The 20,910-nt window shown below is 48.7% G+C and overlaps 1 protein-coding gene across 4 annotated transcripts in view; it reads left to right on the forward strand.

Moving 5' to 3' along the window:
- Nucleotides 1-1,284: 1,284 nt before the first annotated feature.
- TFCP2L1 (transcription factor CP2 like 1) overlaps nt 1,285-20,910 on the forward strand; it is a 60,260-nt gene continuing 40,634 nt past the window's right edge. For 2 of the 4 annotated variants that reach the window (XM_027082574.1, XM_027082576.1), the window contains exon 1: nt 4,546-5,045. In XM_027082574.1, coding sequence (XP_026938375.1) covers nt 4,790-5,045 — 256 coding nt within the window. In that variant the 5' untranslated portion in view covers nt 4,546-4,789. Of the gene's footprint in view, nt 1,424-2,047; nt 2,078-4,545; nt 5,046-20,910 lie in introns of those variants that run through there. The other 2 variants (XM_027082575.1, XM_027082577.1) reach the window with 2 other exon arrangements.

Genomic DNA, 20,910 nt, shown 5'->3' on the forward strand with positions numbered 1-20,910 from the left:
TGCCCAGAGGAAGTGGTTGCCAGTTGTGACCAGTGGCTGCAGTGGGGCAGGGGGGACCTAGAGAGCAGAGTGAGGGAGGCTTTGACTCACCCCCATGCTTGAGGGAGCTGGGAGTTCTGGGCTGCAGTCTCCGGGGGACGTCATTTGCTCTGAATACCAGTCCGGGATAGAACGTGCAGCTCTTCTGTGCCAGGCACTGGACCAACGTGGGGACGGGGTGGGGTGTGAATGTCACTCGGGTGTGGGTCATGGCTCTTTGACCTCCACTCCGTCCTAACTGCCCCACCCCCGTGACCCACTGCCCACACTCCTTCCAGACTTCCAAAAGGCAGCTCATACATGCAACTCCTCTGCTGAAAACACACTTAGAATAAAAGCCCAGCTGCTTCTTTGCCAGGGCCTGCCAGGCCCTCTTTGATCTGCCCCACTCACCGTGCCCACCTCACCTCCTAAGCTCTCCCCTGGGTCACCCAGCCCCAGGCCACACCAAAGTAGGTCAGCCGCAGGGCCTTGCTTACTGTTGCCCTGCCTGGAACCACTTTCCCTCCGGATATTCACAGAGGCATTTCCTCTGAATCTATAAGGCCTCAGCTCAAGGTCGCGTCCTCCAGGAAGCCTTCTCTGATTACTCACTTGATGCATTTCTTTTTAAAAATATTTATTCAGCTAATATTTATTGAGCACTCACTATGTCCCAAGCACTTTTCTAGGCGGTGGGGATAGAACAGTGAATTAGAGAGTCCACAGCCTTGCCCTCTTGGAGACAGACAGTCCATACACAAGCGTACATTAAACAACAAAACAAAATACGATTTCTGAGCGTGTCACAGTGCTATGAAAAAGCAAGAGCAAGGGAAGGGGTCAGGCAGAGCAAGGTAGGGGTCCCTGACATCCAAGCTCACAGCGGCCTCTCCCCAACCGCGGTACCGCTCTGGGGACCCGCCCTGGGCACCCGCCCTGGGGCCGCGCGAATGGGCGCGCGGAGGAGGCGCGTCGGTGACACCGGGGCTGCGGTGATGGTTACCTGGGCCCCGCTCCGGGGGCCGGGATGGAGCCCGGGCCTCAGCCCCCGCCCGCGGCCGCGCCGCCCGCTCGCGGTCGCCGCCCTGGAGGCGCGCTCGCTCCCGGGGAGGACGCGCCCGTGCGGGTCACCAGGTGAGGCGGCCGCTGGAGCCATCTCCCGGCCGCGCGGCCTGGGGGCGGGTCCGGTTGAGGCCCCGCCCCCAGGGCAGTCCATAAATGCGCGGGGGCGGGCGGACCCAGCGGTCGGGAGTGCTGCTGGCAGGTGACCGAGAGAGGTCGGCGCGCCCCGCGTCCCGTCCGCCGCGCGCCTGGGTCGGGCCGGGCTCGGAGCCCCAGCCATGCTGTTCTGGCACACGCAGCCCGAGCACTACAACCAGCACAACTCCGGCAGCTACCTGCGGTAAGGGGCTTGGGCCGGGGTCTGCGGGCCGGGAGCGGGGCGGCCGGGCCAGGGGTCCGGAGCGCCCCCGCTGCGCCCCCGCCTCCCCTCTGTCTGCCCTTGGGGGACTGAGGGAGACCCGCCCAGAGTCCCGCCTGGGACCGACGGACCGACCCCAGCGGGAGCCGACGCTCAGAGTTGGGGACCCCCCCGGGAGGCGGGTTTGCGGAGTCTGGTGCCCGCGGGGGCTGCTTCCCCGACGACCCCGGCGGGCGCAGAGCGCGCATCTCTGGCCGCAGCCTCTCCGGGGCCGTCCGCCTCCCTGTCTCTCCTCTCCCCGCTCGCGTCGGAGAAGAGGAAACTTCCTGCCGTCGGTCTGGAGCCTATCCCGGGGAGTCTAGTTCCCTGCTCTTTGCCCCTCTCCGCCCGGTCCCTCTCCGAGCCTCGCGTCCTCTCCAGTGTCCTTGCTCCGGCCGAGGGGCGAGAGAGCGGCGAGCGCGGCCCTGCGCTGGGCCTCGCGGGCCGGCGGGGGCGGGCGGGGGCTTGGGAGGGACAGGGTCCCCCCTCCCACCAGGTGATCTTGCGTGTGTAGGCCCGAGGCCCGCACATTGATTGCCCTTGATGGAAATCTTTCTTCTTCTGCAGGGATTTGACTAGTGCTCTTCAAAGGGAAAAGTAAGTCCTGCCTGTCTTGCAAAGTTTTCTCCCCTGTCCCCTTGAAGGAAGTGGCACCTCCGTTAGCTTCAGTTCCTGGAGGATTGTTTTTCCCTGTTGTGCAGCTGGCCGGGTACTAATGGGCGGTCATTTCACTTTCTGAACTCGCCTGAACCAGCTGTAGCCTGTCTTTATTTCCATCCTAGTCACAGTTTATGAAATGTGCCTAATTTAACCCAAAGGGCATTTGGTGTGAGCTCAGAGAAAGTGAATTGTGGGACCTAGGTGGGAAGTCGCTGGTACAGGCTGCCCCACAGTGAGAGCCCGTCCTGCATGCTTCATTTCATTTTTATTTTTGGTCCCTAGAAGTTTCAAGTCAGATTTAGCAGTACAGGTGATTTGGAAATCCTGGCTTTTGATAGATATTTGTCCAGTAGTCGTCCCCGAAGGCATCCCCATTTCAGAAGGCAAAGGAGTGATTGGGTTTATGTAATGTGTCTGCTGTGTTTTATCATGGGCCAGAGTGGTAGGGGATGGCAGAAGTCTAGGGTCTTAATTAAGGACTGATGGCTTCTCTGCAGACCATGGTGATGTCACCAGAGGGAGACTGCTCTGGGGGATGTTAAGCCCACCGGGAAGATTTTTTTTTTTTTTTGGCCGTGCCTTGCGGCTCGCGGGGATCTTACTTCCCCGTGCCCCCTGCAGTGGAAGCGTGGAGTCCTAACCGCTGGACCGCCAGGCAAGTCCCCTACTGGGCAGATGTTAATCCCTGGCAGAAGGCTGTGTCTGTTCGCTGACTTGAAATGCTACAATGGGATACATATATTGTACCGCACCATGCAGTTTTAGGTGTGATTTTGCCTGAATTTTATAGTTTGTGGCCATTCGGTATGTTGCCATAGATTAGAACTAAGTTTGGAGGTGACCCTGAGTGGAGAAGTGAGTGTATTTAAAACTTTCTGGATACCGAAAATGTCATCCTTTTAGGGAATAATTCTCCTCTTGGGCGGGAGGTGCCCCTGCTCCGGAGATGGGATTTGGGGGAGTACCTTTTAGGAGTTTGGTATTGCATTCAGCGGGGTGAGGTGAGGTGCGAGTTGGGGTGAAAGGTCGTTTGGGGAGCATGGATTAAAAAGCATGTTGGTCCACACTCTTTTTTTTTTTTGGCCATGCCTAGCATTATGCGGGATCTTAGTTCCCCGACCAGGGATTGAACCCGCGCCCCCTGCAGTGGAAACGTGGAGTCCTAACCACTGGACAGCCAGGGAGGTCCCCACACTCTATTTTAATTTCACTTCTTGGAAGCTGGGGTGTTCACCCTTGGAGAGGTTGACCTCGGTGAACGCCAAGGTGAGGGTCAGTGAATATGCCTCTGGTCCCCCTGGCTCTAGAGCGAAGGTCTTGTCCTTTTGTTTAGTTTGTGCATTTTCTTTTTGGTCCTCTCCTCACTGAGCGGCACCTCTGCAAGTTGTCTCACCTTCCCAGGTAGCGGCCTGTACTCCCTTCTTCCCTCCTTCTGTTTCATGTCCTGGTGACTTTATTGCTCAGCAAATAAGGATGCCAGGCTTGAAACAAGTTACTGTTGAGTGATGGCTCTTACCCACCCTCCTCCCCTGCATCCCTCCCTTTTTTTAAATTTAAAGGCACCAGCCCATGGATTATTAACTTAACGTGGTCTGGGCAAACACAAAATTATGCAATCGCCCGGGGAGCACGCCTGCCTGCTTCTCCCCTGTTCCTAGATAACCTCTTGGGCTGGGAGTATGCCCCGGTCTGGGCAAAGGAAGGTGTGGGGTGGGAGAGCCAGGGCCATGGATGGTGGCAGGGCTGGCCCCCCACAGGGGAGGTTTTCCACGTGAGCCCCAAGCCAGACTTTTCCTTCTGAGAGTTGTTGCGACATGTTGGGGTGTGTGCCGGGTCTGTGTTTTAGAGCTACTCGTTTGTGGTGCTGTCTGAGGAGCAGATTATACCAGTGACTCTGCTGTTTATATAGTGAAGTGGGGTCAGTGAATCTGATTCAGAACCCAGGATGCTCCGAGGGTAGAGGGCACGGGCACTGTTTTGGCATGGGTGTCCGTGCCATAATCTGTTCGTAATCCAGAGAGCTTAACCAAGTCTCTCCTGCTTTCAGGTCCTTCATGTTCTCAAGGATTTCTCTTTTCCTTGGGAAGGCACTTAAGAAATACATCCAGAAACAAGTTATCCAGTCCTAGGCTGATGTGAGGCTGATTTTTTGGATCTGATGGGGATTTTTGTTTAGAGGTGGAGGAAAAGAATCTTTGAGCATCTCAGTATTTTCCATTTGGGTAAGAAAACTGAACAGAAACCAAGGTCCTTCTTGTTTTGCGTTTAGGAGATATTAGTATGACCCTTAAAATAGGGCTTATGGGCCAGCTGTCCTTTTTTTTTAGAAGGGTGGAGGGTTGTCTCAGTTTGGGTGGGTGAAGCAGTTTCTCCATTTGCATGGTTTCCAGAATCCGGAGGACAGGAAATTGTCTTGGTCTGAGAAGTGGCCAATAACTGGAACAGTTTATTTAAAAAGATTAAAAATTTTGTTCGGGCTCTTATTCTAAAAGCCAGACTCTTGTGGATGGCAACCAGGCGGCATCTGAATCAATCTCTCGAAGGTCTTGGCGTGAAAGTAGAATCATCCAGGATTGGTCTCCCTCACTGGAAAGCACCTTAGAGTATCTGTGACACGCGGTGCGGTAGGCTGAACCCGCCTGCTGCACCATGCTGGGCTGCGTTGCCCTTGACACCAGGGCTGGCCACATGGCCCTGTCTTTGCGAATGGGCTCCGGGGACCCTGCTCCTGACCCCTCCCTCCTGTGTTGCAGCGACGTCCTCGCCCTGCCCATCTTCAAGCAGGAGGAGCCCCAGCTGTCCCCCGAGAACGAGGCCCGCCTGCCACCCCTGCAGTATGTGCTGTGTGCCGCCACGTCCCCAGCTGTGAAGCTGCACGAAGAGACTTTGACCTACCTCAACCAAGGTAGTCCTGGAGCACCGGGCCGGGGTGGAGCCTGGGGCTGGGGAGACCGCCCAGGAGTGGGGAGTTGACCTGAATGACCCATTTGGGCCTGTTACCTTGTCAGGGTGGGAGAGTTGGGGTTCGGGAAAGGAGCGCTGGTGTCCTAGCTGCGAGACTTCTGAGCCTCAGTGTTTTCATCTGAGAAATGGACACATCAGCTGTGTTTCACTCAGGCCAAATGAGTGAAGGTTCACATTCCTCGTATGGGCCCTCCAGGGAGCAGATGATGCTCAGTGATTGACAACCATACTTATAATTACTACTTGCTGGGACCACACCCGGTGTCCTTTCCCGGACGTAGATTGAGCACCTTTGGTATACAAGGTCAGCTGCCCTTTCTGGAGCTGCACCCGGCAGTGATGGGAAGGCCCATCCTAACGCAGCCCAGGGGCCGGATTCCACACGTGCCAGGCAGGAGCCCTTTGTGGCGATGGGGACAAGCGCGTCCTGGGAGAGATGGCACGGGCGTTTGACTTTGCTTTCCAGCCCCAGCGCTTCCCAGCTCTTTGACTTTTCCTCTGAGCCTCAGTGTGTTCACGTGTGAAACGAGAACCGTCATTTTGTGAGGTTTGAGAGGATGAAGGCGTGTGAAGTGCCTGTTCCATTTCTGATGTCCTTTATCAGGACCCGTGGACCAGTGGCCTAACCGATGGTGTTTTTGTGGTTTCTATATGCTGTGTGCCTGTGTTTATTGCCCTTCCCGTCTGGGTCACCTCAGACGCCCTGGCATGCAGCGGATTAGTTGCCCCTGTGTTTAAAGTGGGCAGAGCCGAGGGGCAGGGGGACGCAGTACTTTCTGGAAGGGCAGGGGATGACAGTGTGGTTGCAGCTTATCTTCCACGGGCGGCCTCCTTTCTGCAGAACTCTGGCTTCCCGACCTGGGGAGCCAGCCGGGGGCGGAAGTCCAGCCTGACCATCAGGCTTACCTCTGACAGCTCAGCTGGCGAGCTTCTGGGCCAGGGACCAGCTCAGAATCAGCAGGTGGCTCGGCGTCGGCCTGTGGATGTGGCCAGGGCAAGGGCATGCTTATCCCTGTGGGGGGCTCTGGGGCCTCAGCTGGTCGCCAAGCCGAGCTCAGTCGTGTCTCGGGTGCCTGGCTCAGGCCCTGAGATCTGTGTTCCATTTGCTGAGGCTGGTGACCGCCGACGGCAGGTGAGCTGGCCGTGTGGAAGAATGCCTCTGTGTGTCTGTGCTTGTTTGCGGAACGGCTCTGGCCATTTTCCTTTCTCTTTCACAGAAGGTCAAACGCTACCAACCTGTATATCTTGGAGCAGTGGTTTTCCCCTCTGGGCCTCTGCTCTCTTGCCTAAGTGCAGCATGAAGAAACTGGGTGAGGTTTACAGAGAGCTGAGGTCAGGGGTGGTTCTTGTTCCTGGCCCGTCCTGGGGTCAGAGGCCCAGCTGCTGGCCCAGCTCGCCCGCCTCCCCCCTCCCCCATCTCTAAGGCCTTTGACTGCCCCACCTACCTTCTCTCCACCCCATCCCTCCGTTCTTTCAGTCAACTTTCAACAACGTTTGGCAGTCAACACACTAGGCCTTTTTAAAAGGGTGATCCTTTGCTAATATAGAGAAGATAAAAGAGGCAGAAAGAGTTGCCCCTGTGTTAATTTAGTGTATTTGCTTTAGGTCTTTCTTTTTTTTTTTTAATATGTTCCTAAAATAAATTTATTTTATTTTTGGCTACGGTGGGTCTTCATTGCTGCACGCGGGCTGCGGCGAGCGGGGGCTACTCTTTGTTGCGGTGCACGGGTGTCTCACTGCAGTGGCTTCTCTTGTTGCAATGCATGGGCTCTAGGCGCGTGGGCTCAGTAGTTGTGGCTCGTAAGCTCTAGAGCACAGGCTCAGTGGTTGTGGCACACGGGCTTAGTTGCTCTGCAGCATCTGGGATCTTCCCAGACCAGGGACTGAACCTGTGTCCCCTGCATTGGCAGGCGGATTCTTAACCACTGCGCCACCAGGGAAGTCCCCACAGGGCTTAATCTTAAACTAGCATTTAAATGTAACCTCATTACTAATGTGGTTGAATATTTAAAATATATTTATTGGTCTTTTAAACTTCTCCATCAGTTAAATTCATGTTCTTTGCACATTTCTTATTGGGATGGTTCCGTCTCACGGACTGTAAGAGCATACCCTAAATGAAGAATATTAACCTTTTAGCTGCCGTGTATTGGAAACAATTTTTTCCCTGACCATTTAACCATATTTATTTTGTGATAACTATATTTATGGTGTGGGATGTATGTCATGGATAGAAATTGACTTTCAACATCTATTGTCAAGTCTTTCAGTTTTCTAAAATGATTTTCCTTTTATGTTTAGAACGCCTGCCCACCCCAAAATCAGCTGAGTGGTTTCCTAAAGTTCATGTAATGGTTTCTAAATTTTAACATTGCAATGTGCTTGGGATTCTTTTGGAAACGATAATTAGTCATTTAATGATGATTTTGGATTATTACTATATAAAATATATGTATTTCTTTTTTTCTCCCAGCTTTACCAGTGGGATTTATACTTTCATACGTTACATTTGGAGTTTGTGATGTAAAAGTCTAAGTTTACTTATTTTTCTAAATAGTTGACCTACTAGTTAATGCCTAGTTTACCTCTTATTCTCACTGGTTTAAATGCCACTTTCGAAACATTTAAAAAGCCATAGTCTAAACTATGGGTCCAGAAACAGATGTGTAGGTGTTTGTCCTGTACACCTGATTGTTGCCCCATTTCTAGCTGAACTAATTGTAGCTTGGAAGTATGTTTCCCTTTTTGGGAGTAGAAGTTCCTTTTATCATTCTTCTTAACCTTTCTCAGTCACCTATTCTTACAGATGGATTTTACAACCATTGAATCTTCCTTCTATACTTTTTAAAAAAATATTTATGAGATCATATACTTTATAAAGTTGTTTCTTTTATTAAACTATTCTTGTAATATTTTCTATTATAAAACCTCTTAGACATCATTTAAAATGTCTACGTAATATTTCACTATTTTCTTTTATTATTTAGGACTGATTATTGTCTTAACTGCTGGGATGAAATATACAATGTAATTACTTGAGTGTCTGTCTCCCATAATAGAATGGAAGCTCTGTGAGGGCAGAGCCGTGTCTATGTTTTTAACATTATATCCCAAGTGTTAAGCTTGGTGCCTTGATAGTAGATGCTCTGTAAATATTCAGAAAATTTAAAAATAAGCATGATTTATTTTATTTCCATTTCACTTTTCTCTCTCTTCCCCTCTCTCTTTTTTTTTTGTTGCTATTATCAGTAATGCTGTACTTGATATCTTTTTCAATGTACCTTATTTAAAGTAGCTTCTATGCCTGTGTCATATGACAAATAAGCATCAGTTTAAAAGAAAAGGAGCTTTGACATATCAGTCAACAGTCAAAACCTTTCTGTTTAATTAAAAAGTTTGCTATTAAGTGTTTAATGCTTATTGCGTTGGCTCTATGACGTTTAGGGCACTATTTCTCTGAGGCCATCCCATGTCTTCTTTCTTGTAATGATGTGTTTAAGGTTCTCCAAAGACATGGAAGGGATGCTGGATCTGTAAATGAAAAAGTCATTTAAACTATTGGATGCTCATTTTTCAGTGCAGTGTCAGACCAGTGCCCTCACATCATGGCTTGGATAAGGTGTGTTCCTTGTGGGTGTCTTATCACCAAGCCCAACGGCTAGTCTTGGATACAGTGAAAATGGTTTGAGAACCAAAGTACGTGCTCTTCCCCTGAAATGGAGTCCTAAGGTGAAGGGGTAGACAGCTGTTGAATGGAGGTCTTCGAACTCCCAGGCCAATCTCTTTGTCAGTGGCCGAAGGTCACTGTGGAGACATGTTTCCTGAAGGCTGGAGCCGGAGGCAAGGGATGAAGTAGGTAAGGTGGTGGGAGAGTCAGGGAGATCAGAAGAAAGAGGACCCCAGGCAATCTGTGTAGGCAATTCTGGCTTTGAGATAAGAACAGCTTTGCAAGAATGGCTTGTTATGGAGAAAACTTCGGAATTTCCTACCAAAGCAACTCTTCGATCTTAAATATAGTGATGGATTTTTCCAACAGTCTTATGTTCGTTCATTCATTCATGGAATAAAACTTCCTGTCCTTTGGAAAGAGAGGATGGTTCAGGGAGAGAGAGAAAAGCCACGTGCAAAGGCAAGAACGGGTAGGGTGTGGGTGCAGTTAAAGCACACTGTTTATGAAGGATCCTGAGCAATTCAGTATGACTAGGGTTTGGAACATGAGGAGGAGTAGGAATGTATATGGCTGGAGAGGTAGACCAGATAGCCAAGATCTCCCGCTGCCTTGCTGAGGCTGAGCTATTGGGCAGCCCTCCCTGGGTACGTCCTTTAAACAACCTCCCAGTGCTTCCAACTCCTCATGTGTAAAAGGAAGGAAATAGAATCCCTACGAAGTACGTGCTACTATGTAGCTAAAATAAGTTAATGCAGGAAGAGCACTGAAAACAGTGTGTGGCACTTTATATGAACTCACATATTAGCTATTATTAATAGTAAAGTGGATACACGTTTCCCCTAGTCCTATTAGGAAGTTAACATGGCAATGAAATTGGGACCTTGATGTATTTTATTTTATTTTATTTTTTGCTACTTTAATCCTTTCTTTTCCTAATTGAAAGATTAACACAGGGTTGGTTCTAGAACTAAGAATTGTACCTCTTAGAACTGAAAGGTGGTAGCTTTGGAATAGGTTAAAGGTAGGAAGGCCTGCTGACCTTTTCTGTTAGTTCTTCATTCACTGTACAACCAGATAATAGACGTAACCTGCAGGAGACATTCCTAGGCAGGACGTTAAAATACTGTCTTTAAAATTGTGATCACAGGGGCTTCCCTGGTGGCGCAGTGGTTGAGAGTCCGCCTGCCGATGCAGGGGACACGGGTTCGTGCCCCGGTCCGGGAAGATCCCACATGCTGCGGAGCAGCTGGGCCCGTGGGCCATGGCCGCTGAGCCTGCGCGTCCGGAGCCTGTGCTCTGTGGCAGGAGACGCCACAACAGTGAGAGGCCCGCGTACTGCAAAAAAAAAAAAAAATTGTGATCACAGAAAGTGCTGGACCCCTACAAGATGTGAGTTGTTGTGTTAGGGGTTACTCTAATTGCAAGGTGAGGACCCTAGCCTTTAGAATTCCCAAAGCACTTTATGGTATTCTTTCTTTCTTTCTTTCTTTCTTTATTTATTTAGGCTGCACAGGGTCTTAGTTGCAGTGTGAGGGATCTCTAGTTGCGGCACACGGGATCTAGCTCCCTGACCAGGGATCGAAACCGGCCCCCATGCATTGGGAGCACAGAGTCTTAACCACTGGACCACCAGGGAAGTCCCTGGTATTCTCTTTTGAGTAATTCCCCTAAAATGTATTATTCTCATTTTACAGGCCGAGAGGGGTGAAATCTGGCACGCTTGGGGGGAGTGGTTGAGCATCGATGTGACCGTAAAGGGAATTCTGGGAGGGGCAGGCACCCGCTTTTCCTAGGGCTCCCTACAGGCAGGATTCTAGGCTAGCACTTCCAGGGGCCATGCCTGCCGCCTGGAACGCCTGGTGCAGCTCTGAGGGGCCGCGTAGGAGCCTTGCAGGGAAGAAGGCCAGGAAGGAGCCGAAATGGAGCCGAGAGAAAATGCTTTCTTGAACAACACCCAAAACCCTACAGTTTCTCCTACTCCACCCCCGCTCCCCAAGCCTCCGCCCACCGTGACCTGAGGGAATGGTCAGGAGATAAGAACTCCCAGCGGGAAGTCTTGTTTTCCCAGATCCTAGAACTGAGGCAGCTTCTGCTCTAGGGGGATCGCTTAACCTCTAAAATCCTCGGGCTCCTCACCTGTGGAATTGAGCCAGGTAGCATTTTGTGCGTTGCCTTGAAAGTTAAGTGAAGAACAAATGTCTGGCAAATGGTACGCCACATAGTTTCCCCTCTCCCCAATTATATCAGTGACTTTGAATTTAAGGAATGAGGCAAAGGATTAGTTACTTTGTTTGTTATCCTTCCTCCTTAGTTGAAGTTTTCTTTCCAGATTAATTTTTAGCCTGAAGTTTGGGAATATAAACTGAGGAAACCAAATGACCCTTACATACATTACTTTTTTTTTTTTTTTAATGCTTTCTCCCTTATTGTTTGAGTGTGAAAGTAGCCCATACTTCTTGTTAAACAGAACAGCCAAACAGTACAGAAATTTGTACTCTAAAAAGCTTCCCATAATCCCACTTCCCAAATTTTTCTTAGTCATACATTAAATGTATGTCTAATTATATAGGTGCACACACATACGCACTTATAGGAATGTGTGTCTCTGTAAGAGAAATGAGATAATATTATGTGTACTGTTTTAGCAACTTTGTCCCCCCCCCCCCCAAACAGTGTATCCTCAAAGTCTTTCCATGTGGGTACATTAAAAACAAACAAAAAAGCTGATCTTTACTGGTTACATTGTGATCCATTGTATGGATGTTGTGTAATTTGTTCTCTTGAGGAACATTAGGCCTGTTTCCCTTTTTTTCATAATTACACCCAGCACTCCAGTGATCATCCATGTACACATATCTTTGTGCTTAAACAGGAGTGAGAATATCTGTAGAATAAATATGTAGAAATAGAATGGCCGGCACAACATTTTGATAGCATCTGCCGTATTGCCATGCAATAGCGTCAATGGAGTTGCACCAATTTGTCGTTTTACGAACAATAACTATCTGAATAATTGTTTATTTCCTCCTTATTCACCATTGCTCTTCCATCCCTACACACCTGGAACATAAACTCCCAGAGGGCAGAGACCTGGGTGTCTTGTTCACTGCCAGTCCTAATACAGTGCCTGGCTCACAGAACTTCTTTGAATGAATGGAGAATGTCCATTTTTCTATCCTTTTGCCAACACTTTTTAACCTTTGGTAATTAGTGGGGAAAATATAAGGTATTCCTCAATACTTTCCTCACTTCCTCAATGATGCTGAATATTTTTTCATATTTGATTTGATTGTTTCTATGCTTTTTTGCCTTTCATCTGATTTACCCATTTTTCAAGTGGGAGTTTTCATCCTTTTTAATTTATTTGTAAGGGCTCTTTGCATATGTGGGATAATGTGTTAGAAATATTTTCCCACGCTTTCATCTATTTTATTCATTTTTCTTTCATTTGTTTGCTTGTTCTTTATTTTACATAATAAAAGTTTTAATAAATTTTTATGTGATCAGGCTTATTGGATTTTAATGTTTCACATCCCATTTGGGAAAGGCCTTCTGCACTTTAAGATCTTAATAGTATTCACCTGTGGTTTTTTTTTAATTTTTAAATTAAAAAAAATTTTTTTTTAATTTAAAAAAATTTTTGGCCACACTGTGTGGCTTGCAGGATCTTAGTTCCCTGACCAGGGATTGAACCCCAGTCCCAGCAGTGAGAGCACCGAGTCCTAACTACTGGACCTCCAGGGAATTCCTTTTTTTAAAAAATTAAAAAATTTTTTTTTTATTCACTTGTTTTTTAGAAATGTCCTCCTCCCCCACCCCCAAACCTGGGTCTTTCATACTTTGGCACTTATTGTGGTATGGAAGGAATGAGGTGGGAATCCAACCATCATATTGCCCCCAAATAACTTACTGAACAGGGAACTTTCATTTGGTAGAATATGCAGCCATAAAAAGCATGAAGTAGATCCTTATGTAAAGCCATGAAGGATATCCAGCATGTGCTATTAAATTAACAAAACAAAACAAAACAAAACAAACTTTCTCTTTGTTGGTAACACCAATTAGGATAATGCTGGTAATTATCCGTTCTTAGAAACTTGGTGGCAGATTGAAAGCCAGGAATTTTGGAGCTGGATACACCCATGTTTCAATTCCTGGCTCTCTGTTCTTTCCCAAGTTACCGAACCTGTCAACTGTGTTTTCTGTAAAATACAGAACAACTTCAGGTGTTGTCTTGAGAATTAACTGAGGTATTGGTTATTGTTGTTTGTTTTTGCTGTGCCAGGATACTTTATTTTGGCTCCATAAAATTTGGAAATGTTTCCTCAGCAAAGGATTTTATAAACCACACAACAAAGCTTAAATAAAAAACCCAGAAATTAAGGAACAAATGTTTTCCCAGATGTCAACTCCTCATAATTCATTTATGAATTCATCAGCTAATAAAAATACTAAGAAGTGAGCTGGGGTTTTGGTTATTGATTTGGTTTTATTATTTCTTTGTTTTTTTTTTAAATAATTTTTTTTTAACATATATATTTTTAAATTAATTAATTAATTTTATTTTTGGCTGCGTTGGGTCTTCGTTGCTGCTCACGGGCTTTCTCTAGTTGCGGCGCATGGGGGTTACTCTTCATTGCAGTGCGTGGGCTTCTCATTGTGGTGGCTTCTCTTGTTGCGGAGCACGGGCTCTAGGCGCACGGGCTTCAGTAGTTGTGGCACGAGGGCTCAGTAGTTGTGGCTCATGGGCTCTAGAGCGCAGGCTCAGTAGTTGTGGCACAGGGGCTTAGTTGCTCCACGGCATATGGGATCTTCCTGGACCAAGGCTCGAACCCGTGTCCCCTGCATTAGCAGGCGGATTCTTAACCACTGTGCCACCAGGGAAGTCCCTATTTCTTTGTTTTTAAGACCGACATTTATTGAAATAAATAGGAGCTTCCTTGTACAGATTTCTTATCACAGCTCAGCATAGAGAAATGATTTTTAATGTTTCAAAGGTCTCCTGGTCGTGTCACATGTCAGTTATGCTTTAAGCAATGGTGGACTATTTAATTAAATTAAGATAGAATACTTAGACAATCTAATTCCACGGGGTCCAATGAACTAGGAATGACATATTCTTAAGAATTATGTAAGGGGATTCCCTGGTGGTCCAATGGTTAGGACTCGGTGCTTTCACTGCCAGGGCCCCAGGTTCCATCCCTGGTCAGGGAACGGAGAACCTGCAAGCTGTGTGGTGCAGAAAAAAAAAAAAAAAAAAAGAATTATGTTAAAAATTAAAGAAAACCAGACAGCTCAAGGTAAGGAATTTAACGCTTTTCTATGTATGGGAAGATGCAAGAGTCTGGGCTGATTGAAATCATTCCTTTGGTATGCACCTTAGCTACCTAGGGTCAGTATCCTATACTTTCTCACCCTGAGTCTCCTCGGGGTGCATCATTGGGGGGTGACTGCAGCGGCTGAGGCTGCAACATCCTTTGTTTACTGATGGCAGGCAACATTTCTTCATAGACCTTCAGAAACACTATATGAGAAATTATAATATGAGAACAAATGCAGCATCAGTGAAGCCACACCTGATGACGCAGGGATGTCCCGATCTGTTTTCAATGGAGGTTTTATTATTTTTCAGGCATTGTGAGGCCAAAAGATAAGGAGACATTACCATGAGAAAGACAGTTTGTTACTCATGGTTCCCACGTGGAGGGCCTTAGGGAGAGGCACCAGGGTCAGTCAGGAGGCAGAGGGAATGAGGGGAGAATCTGGGCGAGACCCTTCCTGGTGGTCTCTAGGGGAAGGAATGGGTGAGGCAGAGAAAGCAGGTTTAGAATTGGCTCTGGGGCAGAAAGGCTGTCCCTAGGTGTCTGGTACCCACCCAGCTCTGGAGTGATTAGGGCAGGGGACTGGTGCAGTGTGACGTTCTGTGAAAACCTGATAGAGCAGGGCATGGACTGGAGTATGGACTCTAGGTTCGTTTGCATATGAAAAGCATACTCTAGGCTAGTCATTGACTATCCCTAAGAATTGGCCAGCCCTGGGAGGGGCACCCTACCCAGGGTTCACAGGGCTCCAGATGTCAAAGCATCAGAAACCCATGGTTCATTTAAAATTACCGGACCTTCTTGGGCACTGCCTTGGGCTGCAGGTTGAGTTACAGGCACAAACGGACCACTTGGGAAAAGCTGGATTTCCTATTCTGTTTTAAAAATTTCTTTTGGCCTTGTCGCACAGCTTGTGGGGTCTTAGTTCCCCGACCAGGGGTTGAACCCACGCCCTTGGCACTGAGAGCGCAGAGTCCTAACCCTGGACCGCCAGGGAATTCCCTGGATTTCTCATTCTAAGTCAGTCATTTTTACTTGTGAGTGTTTTCCCCCCTTCAGACTGAGCTTTCTCTCAGGCTATACAACCATCAACAAACTCTCTCTCCTTTTTTTTTCCCTAATTGAAGTATAGTTGATTTACAAAGTTGTGTTAATTTTTGCTGTACAGCAAAGTGATTCAGCTGTACATATATATACATATATTCTTTTTTAATTAATTAATTAATTAATTTAATTAATTAATTAATTTTTGGCTTCATTGGGTCTTCGTTGCTGTTCACGGGCTTTCTCTCTGGTTGCAGTGAGCGGGGGCTACTCTTCGTTGCGGTGCATGGGCTTCTCATTGTGGTGGCTTCTCTTGTTGTGGAGCATGGGTTCCAGGCACGCAGGCTTCAGTAGTTGCTGCACGCGGGCTCAGTAGTTGTGACTCACAGGCCCTAGGGCGCAGGCTCAGTAGTTGTGGCGCATGGGCTTAGTTGCTCCGTGGCATGTGGGATCTTCCCGGACCAGGGATCGAACCTGTGTCCCCTGCATTGGCAGGCGGATTCTCAACCACTGCGCCACCAGGGAAACCCCTCTCAAGATTTTTTAAGGAAATATTTAAGTTAATAGCATCACTGAGTCTCTTCAGAATGACCTGTGACTGATGACCTTGGTCTGCGTTTTCTTTATTTATTTTATTTTATTTCTGTTAGATTTTTTTTTTTTTTTTTTGGCGGTACGCGGGCCTCTCATTGCTGTGGCCCCTTCCGTCACGGAGCACAGGCTCTGGACGCACAGCCTCAGCGGCCACGGCTCACAGGCCCAGCCGCTCCGCAGCATGTGGGATCTTCCCGGACCGGGGCACAAACCTGCGTCCCCTGCATCGGCAGGCGGACTCTCAACCACTGCGCCACCAGGGAAGCCCGGTCTGCGTTTTCTGACTCACTCTTTTGGCTGATGCCAAGTTGCCATCATTCATGTAATCGCTCAAGAGAGCAGGTGAGGTTATCATCTTCAGAGGTTTTAGCTGACTTGCTGTATCATTGCCCTCCCGTTCCCTTTCTGTGAAGTTTTCCAGCTCTTTCTGTGTTTTTTCCTCTCTCCCATCCTTTCCGTCCCTTTAGAATACGTTCTACATTCTTCCGAGACATATTTATGACGTTTTGGGCCCCAGTCACTTGGGACTGGAAGGACTTCTTAAAAAATATTTATTTGGTTGCACTGGGTCTTAGTTGCAGCAGGCATGCTCCTTAGTTGCGGCATGTGAACTCTTAGTTGCGGCATGCATGTGAGATCTAGTTCCCTGACCAGGGATCGAAACCGGGCCCCCTGCATTGGGAGCATGGAGTCTTAACCACTTTTAAGGGAAGTCCCGGGACTGGAAGGATTTTGATACCTCTGCCAGTGACTGTGTCTGGCCTTCCAGACGAGCCATCATCACTCCATGGAATGAAATTTTGGGGGACCTGCTTTCTATTCTCAGTCAAGGTGCAAAGGTGGACCTAGTCGCATCTTTATTAAGTGCTTCCAAGCATTCAGAAATAGTTTGTAATGTCCAAGGACTTTCCCCTGCTGCAGTGGACTTGAGGGCTTCTGGAACGAGTATAATCTGCTAACTGACGACACACTCTTCAAAAGCGCTTTTGGCTAGTTTGATTCCTGTCACCCACCACCCCCCACCAAAGTACCTTGGCTTTTTACTGTAAAAATAGTCAAAGCAGCGCACACCAAAATTTCCAGGGGAAAATCAAATGCACTTGCGCTTGGTGCCCATAATTTGGACAACTTCATAGGAACACTTCTGATCAGAGCAGCTCTGCCCCTGGTCAGTGGCTTGGGTGCTACAACTGCCTGCCTGGAGCCTTGAGTGTCATACTCCTAAACCAAACATGGGCCTGGCCACCAGGACAGACCATCAGTTTGGGGGAGGTGGTATCAGGTTTAATTGACTTCACTCTGGTCACTGCACAGGTAGGAAGGGTTATACTTTGTATGGCATTGTGGGAAGATAATTAAAAAAACTTTTTTTATTGAAATGCAGTTGATTTGCAATGTTGTGTTAATTACTGCTGTACAACAAAGTGATTCAGTTATATTAATATATACATTCTTTTTTTAAATATTCTTTTCCATTATGGTTTATCATAGGCTATTGAATATAGTTCTCTGTGTTATACAGGAGGACCTTGTTGTTTATCCATTGGGAAGATAATTTAAGTGCCAGGTCTATAAGTGGGTCTTAAAAAATGTTATTTCCCTTCTGCCACCAAATTTGGCTGACTGGAGGGAAGGGGGCAGGAAGGAAGGTCAGGAGTAGATGGGCCCACTTTGCTCTGTGTAAATCAGCTCCTGAGTTAGGTTTCAGGGACCACTGAACTATGGTTAAGGTCACTACTTAGAAGAATGTGTCTAAAACAAACATATGGTTACCAAAGCGGAAAGGAGGGGAGGAGAGGGATAAATTAGCATTTTGAGATTAGCAGATACAAACTACTATATATAAAATACGTAAACACTAGGGACCTACTGTCTAGCACAGGGAACTATATTCAGTATTTTGTAATAAACCATAATGGAAAAGAATCTGAAAAAGAATAGATATATAAGGGCTTCCCTGGTGGCGCAGTGGTTGAGAGTCCGCCTGCTGATGCGGGGACGCGGGTTCGTGCCCCGGTCCGGGAGGATCCCACGTGCCGCGGAGCGGCTGGGCCCGTGAGCCATGGCCGCTGAGCCTGCGCGTCCGGAGCCTGTGCTCCGCAATGGGAGAGGCCACAACAGTGAGAGGCCTGCATACAGCAAAAAAAAAAAAGAGAAAAAAAAAAGAATAGATATATGTATAACTGAATCACTTTGCTGTACAGCAGAAACTCACAAAATATTGTAAATCAACTATACTTCAATTAAAAAAACGTGTACAGATTCTCTGCTCTGAATGAGGAAGGGGTTTTGTGTCTTGTTTTAAAGGAACTGCTGTACATGAGTAGGTACTGTGATCTGTCCAACCCCTTCCTTTCCCAAGAAGAGGAAGAAGCCCAGAGGAAAGGTGGAATGTTCCCAGGGCAGGCGTGAGCCCCGGGCTGGACAGATCTGGAGTCTGTCGAGGCCACAGGGAGAGGGGGAAATGCTTCTTTGTGTCAGTTAAGAGCTGGTGTCCCTACCTCATTCTTCTCCAGACTCTGTGTCCCTCTCACAGTTCCCCATGGGATACTCTTCCTTGCAAGGCCCTCCAGCAAGGAAACCTATCGTTTGGGTGGATTGGTGTTGACTTGGTTGGAGGCCAGAGGTGGACAGCTGGCCTCCCTTCCCCCCTTCTCCTTTGCCCCTTTCCTGATGGGGAAAGAGAGGTCTGGAGGGTGGACCTGACTTATCAGCGTGTGGAGTGCATTTCTGATGGTCTCTTAGAGAGCAATCCTACCTTCTCTCCAGGGTGGCTCTGGGGCAGTGTTTGGGCCTCAGACCTCCAGCATCAGAGTCTCCTGGAGTGTGTGCTTCCTTCCGTGTTAGAGCTGGGAGGGGCAGGGATCCGTTTTCGCCAAGCACACCTGTGATCGATGCTTAGGTATTCTTGGGTTTGAGAGCCACTGCCTTGAGTATACTGCTGTTCTCCACCTCTTCCAGAAAGAGAGACCCGGACCTTGCGAGGACAGGGTGGGCCCTGCCCCACTCATGGCTCTGTGCTCTGCAGGTCGGGGACTCCCTTGTGCCCAGCCAGTTGCTCTGTGCTCAGGCAGACTTGGGAGGTTCTTGACCTTCCTTATGTGGAGAACACGTGGTCTCCATCCAGTGACCAGTTCCCAGTCACTTCCATTGGATGGTTAGGGGACCCTATTTGTCTTGAGTGGGAAGGAGAGACCATACATGCTCTGGGAATTCACAGAGGTGGACCGGAGGAGATTCCTAAGTATTAGGGCTGGAGGGGGCCTAAGATGTCATCTCTGATGTCCTGCTACTGAAAATGTCCATGGACCAGTGTCACCTGAAAGCTGGTTAGAAATGCAGAATCTGGGGTCTGCTGCAGGACACCTAAATCAGATCCTGCATTTTCCTGCAAGTGACCAGGTGATTTATGAACATTTTGAGAAGCTCTGATCTAGCCTGTCCACCCCGCATCCCACCCCCCTGTATCATATAGGTGGTAAATGGAGGCCCGGAGAGGCTGTGTGACTTGCCTCAGGTGACAGAGTGGGATTTCCATCTGGTCTCTCTCTTTTTTGTTTCTTTTGCGGTACGCGGGCCTCTCACTGTCGTGGCCTCTCCCGTTGCGGAGCACAGGCTCCGGATGCGCAGGCTCAGCGGCCATGGCTCACAGGCCCAGCCGCTCCGCGGCATGTGGGATCTTCCCGGACCGGGGCACGAACCCGTGTCCCCTGCATCGGCAGGCGGACTCTCAACCACTGCGCCACCAGGGAAGCCCTGATCTCTCTCTTTTTAAAGTTGCCTTAGAATGCAATGCACGTACCATATACATTCACATACCTGTTTAAGTGTACAATTCATTGTTTTTTAGTTTAGTCAGTTAAATTTGTTAAACCATCAGCACAACTAATTTTAGAGCATTTTTGTCCCCCTAAAAGAAACGCTGCACCTAGTGGCAGTCAGTCTTCATTTTCTTCCTCTCCACCTGCCGTCCCCCCACTCTCCAAGCCCTAGGCAACCACTAACCTGCTTTCCATCTATGAATTTGCCTATTCTCGCATTTAATCGGTCTCATGCAAAGGGTGGTCTTGTGGGACTGACTTCTTTTACTTAGGATAACGATTTCAAGGGCTATCCACAACGTAGCATGTATCAGAACTTCCTTCCTTTCTGCTGCTGAATAATATTCCATTGTGCGAACGTACCTCATTTTATTTACTCTTTAGTGGATAGACATTTGGGTGGTTTCCACTTTTGGGCTATGATGAATGTACTGCTATGAATCTTCAGGTGCAAGTTTTTGTGTGGACCTGTGTTTTTATTTCTCACGTGTATGCACTTAGGAGAGGCATTTCTGGGTCCTGTGGCTACCGTGCGTTTAGCTTTATGAGGGCCTGCCGGGCTATTTTCTAAGGCAGCTGCACGAGTTTACATTGTACCAGCAGTAGAGGAGGGTTCCAGTTTCTCCACATCTAGCGCTTTTTATCGCCCATCGTTTTGATGGAATAAAGGGTGGGGTGATGGAGGCCTCTTCAGCCATTTGCCGGCCTCAACAGAGCAGGTGACCTCAAGGCAGGATTGCTGCTGGGTCCCAGGAGCAGACTGAAGCCAGAGAGGCTCCAGCGCTGTGAGGATGCTCTGAGGGTCTGTCTGCCTTATGCTCTCTGTGCCCACCAGCTTCCCTGTGTCCATGGCCAGAGGGCAGACGGTGAAGCCGCCAGACGCCCCTGGATCACAGGTCCTCAGCCCACCCCCCCAGAGGGGCTGCTGCGCCCATCCCCTGGTTCCAGGAGGGTAGATCAGATGCTCACCCGAGAGCTGCATCAGTGTGGCTGCCCCCCCCCCCGCCCCCCGCCCTTGCCCTTTCTCCGCTCTAAACAGAACCTGACGATGGAGCACTTCCCTGAGATGGTCCCCAGGTGCCCACTCTCCTGGGTGGCCTGGGGGGAGGCCTCGGCTGCCTTGGGGCTACCCTGACAAGCCCAGTCTGCCCCACAGTGACTGCCCCAGGGTGTCCTCCACGTACCAGAGGCCGAGACCGAAAACGGGGCTGCCCGGGGCCAGACAGTGGTGGTTAAATATGATCGACTGGGAGGGTCTGGCTCCCACTTTCAAGATCAAGGGCCTGCGAGCCTGTGAACAGCCCTAGCCACGGCACATGGTTCCTGCTGGGCTGAGCATGGAGGGAGATGCCCGAG

The sequence above is a fragment of the Aethalodelphis obliquidens genome, unplaced genomic scaffold, assembly GCF_003676395.1.
Source record: "Aethalodelphis obliquidens isolate GAN/ISIS:26980383/991018 unplaced genomic scaffold, ASM367639v1 scaffold47, whole genome shotgun sequence".
Lineage (NCBI taxonomy): Eukaryota > Metazoa > Chordata > Mammalia > Artiodactyla > Delphinidae > Aethalodelphis > Aethalodelphis obliquidens.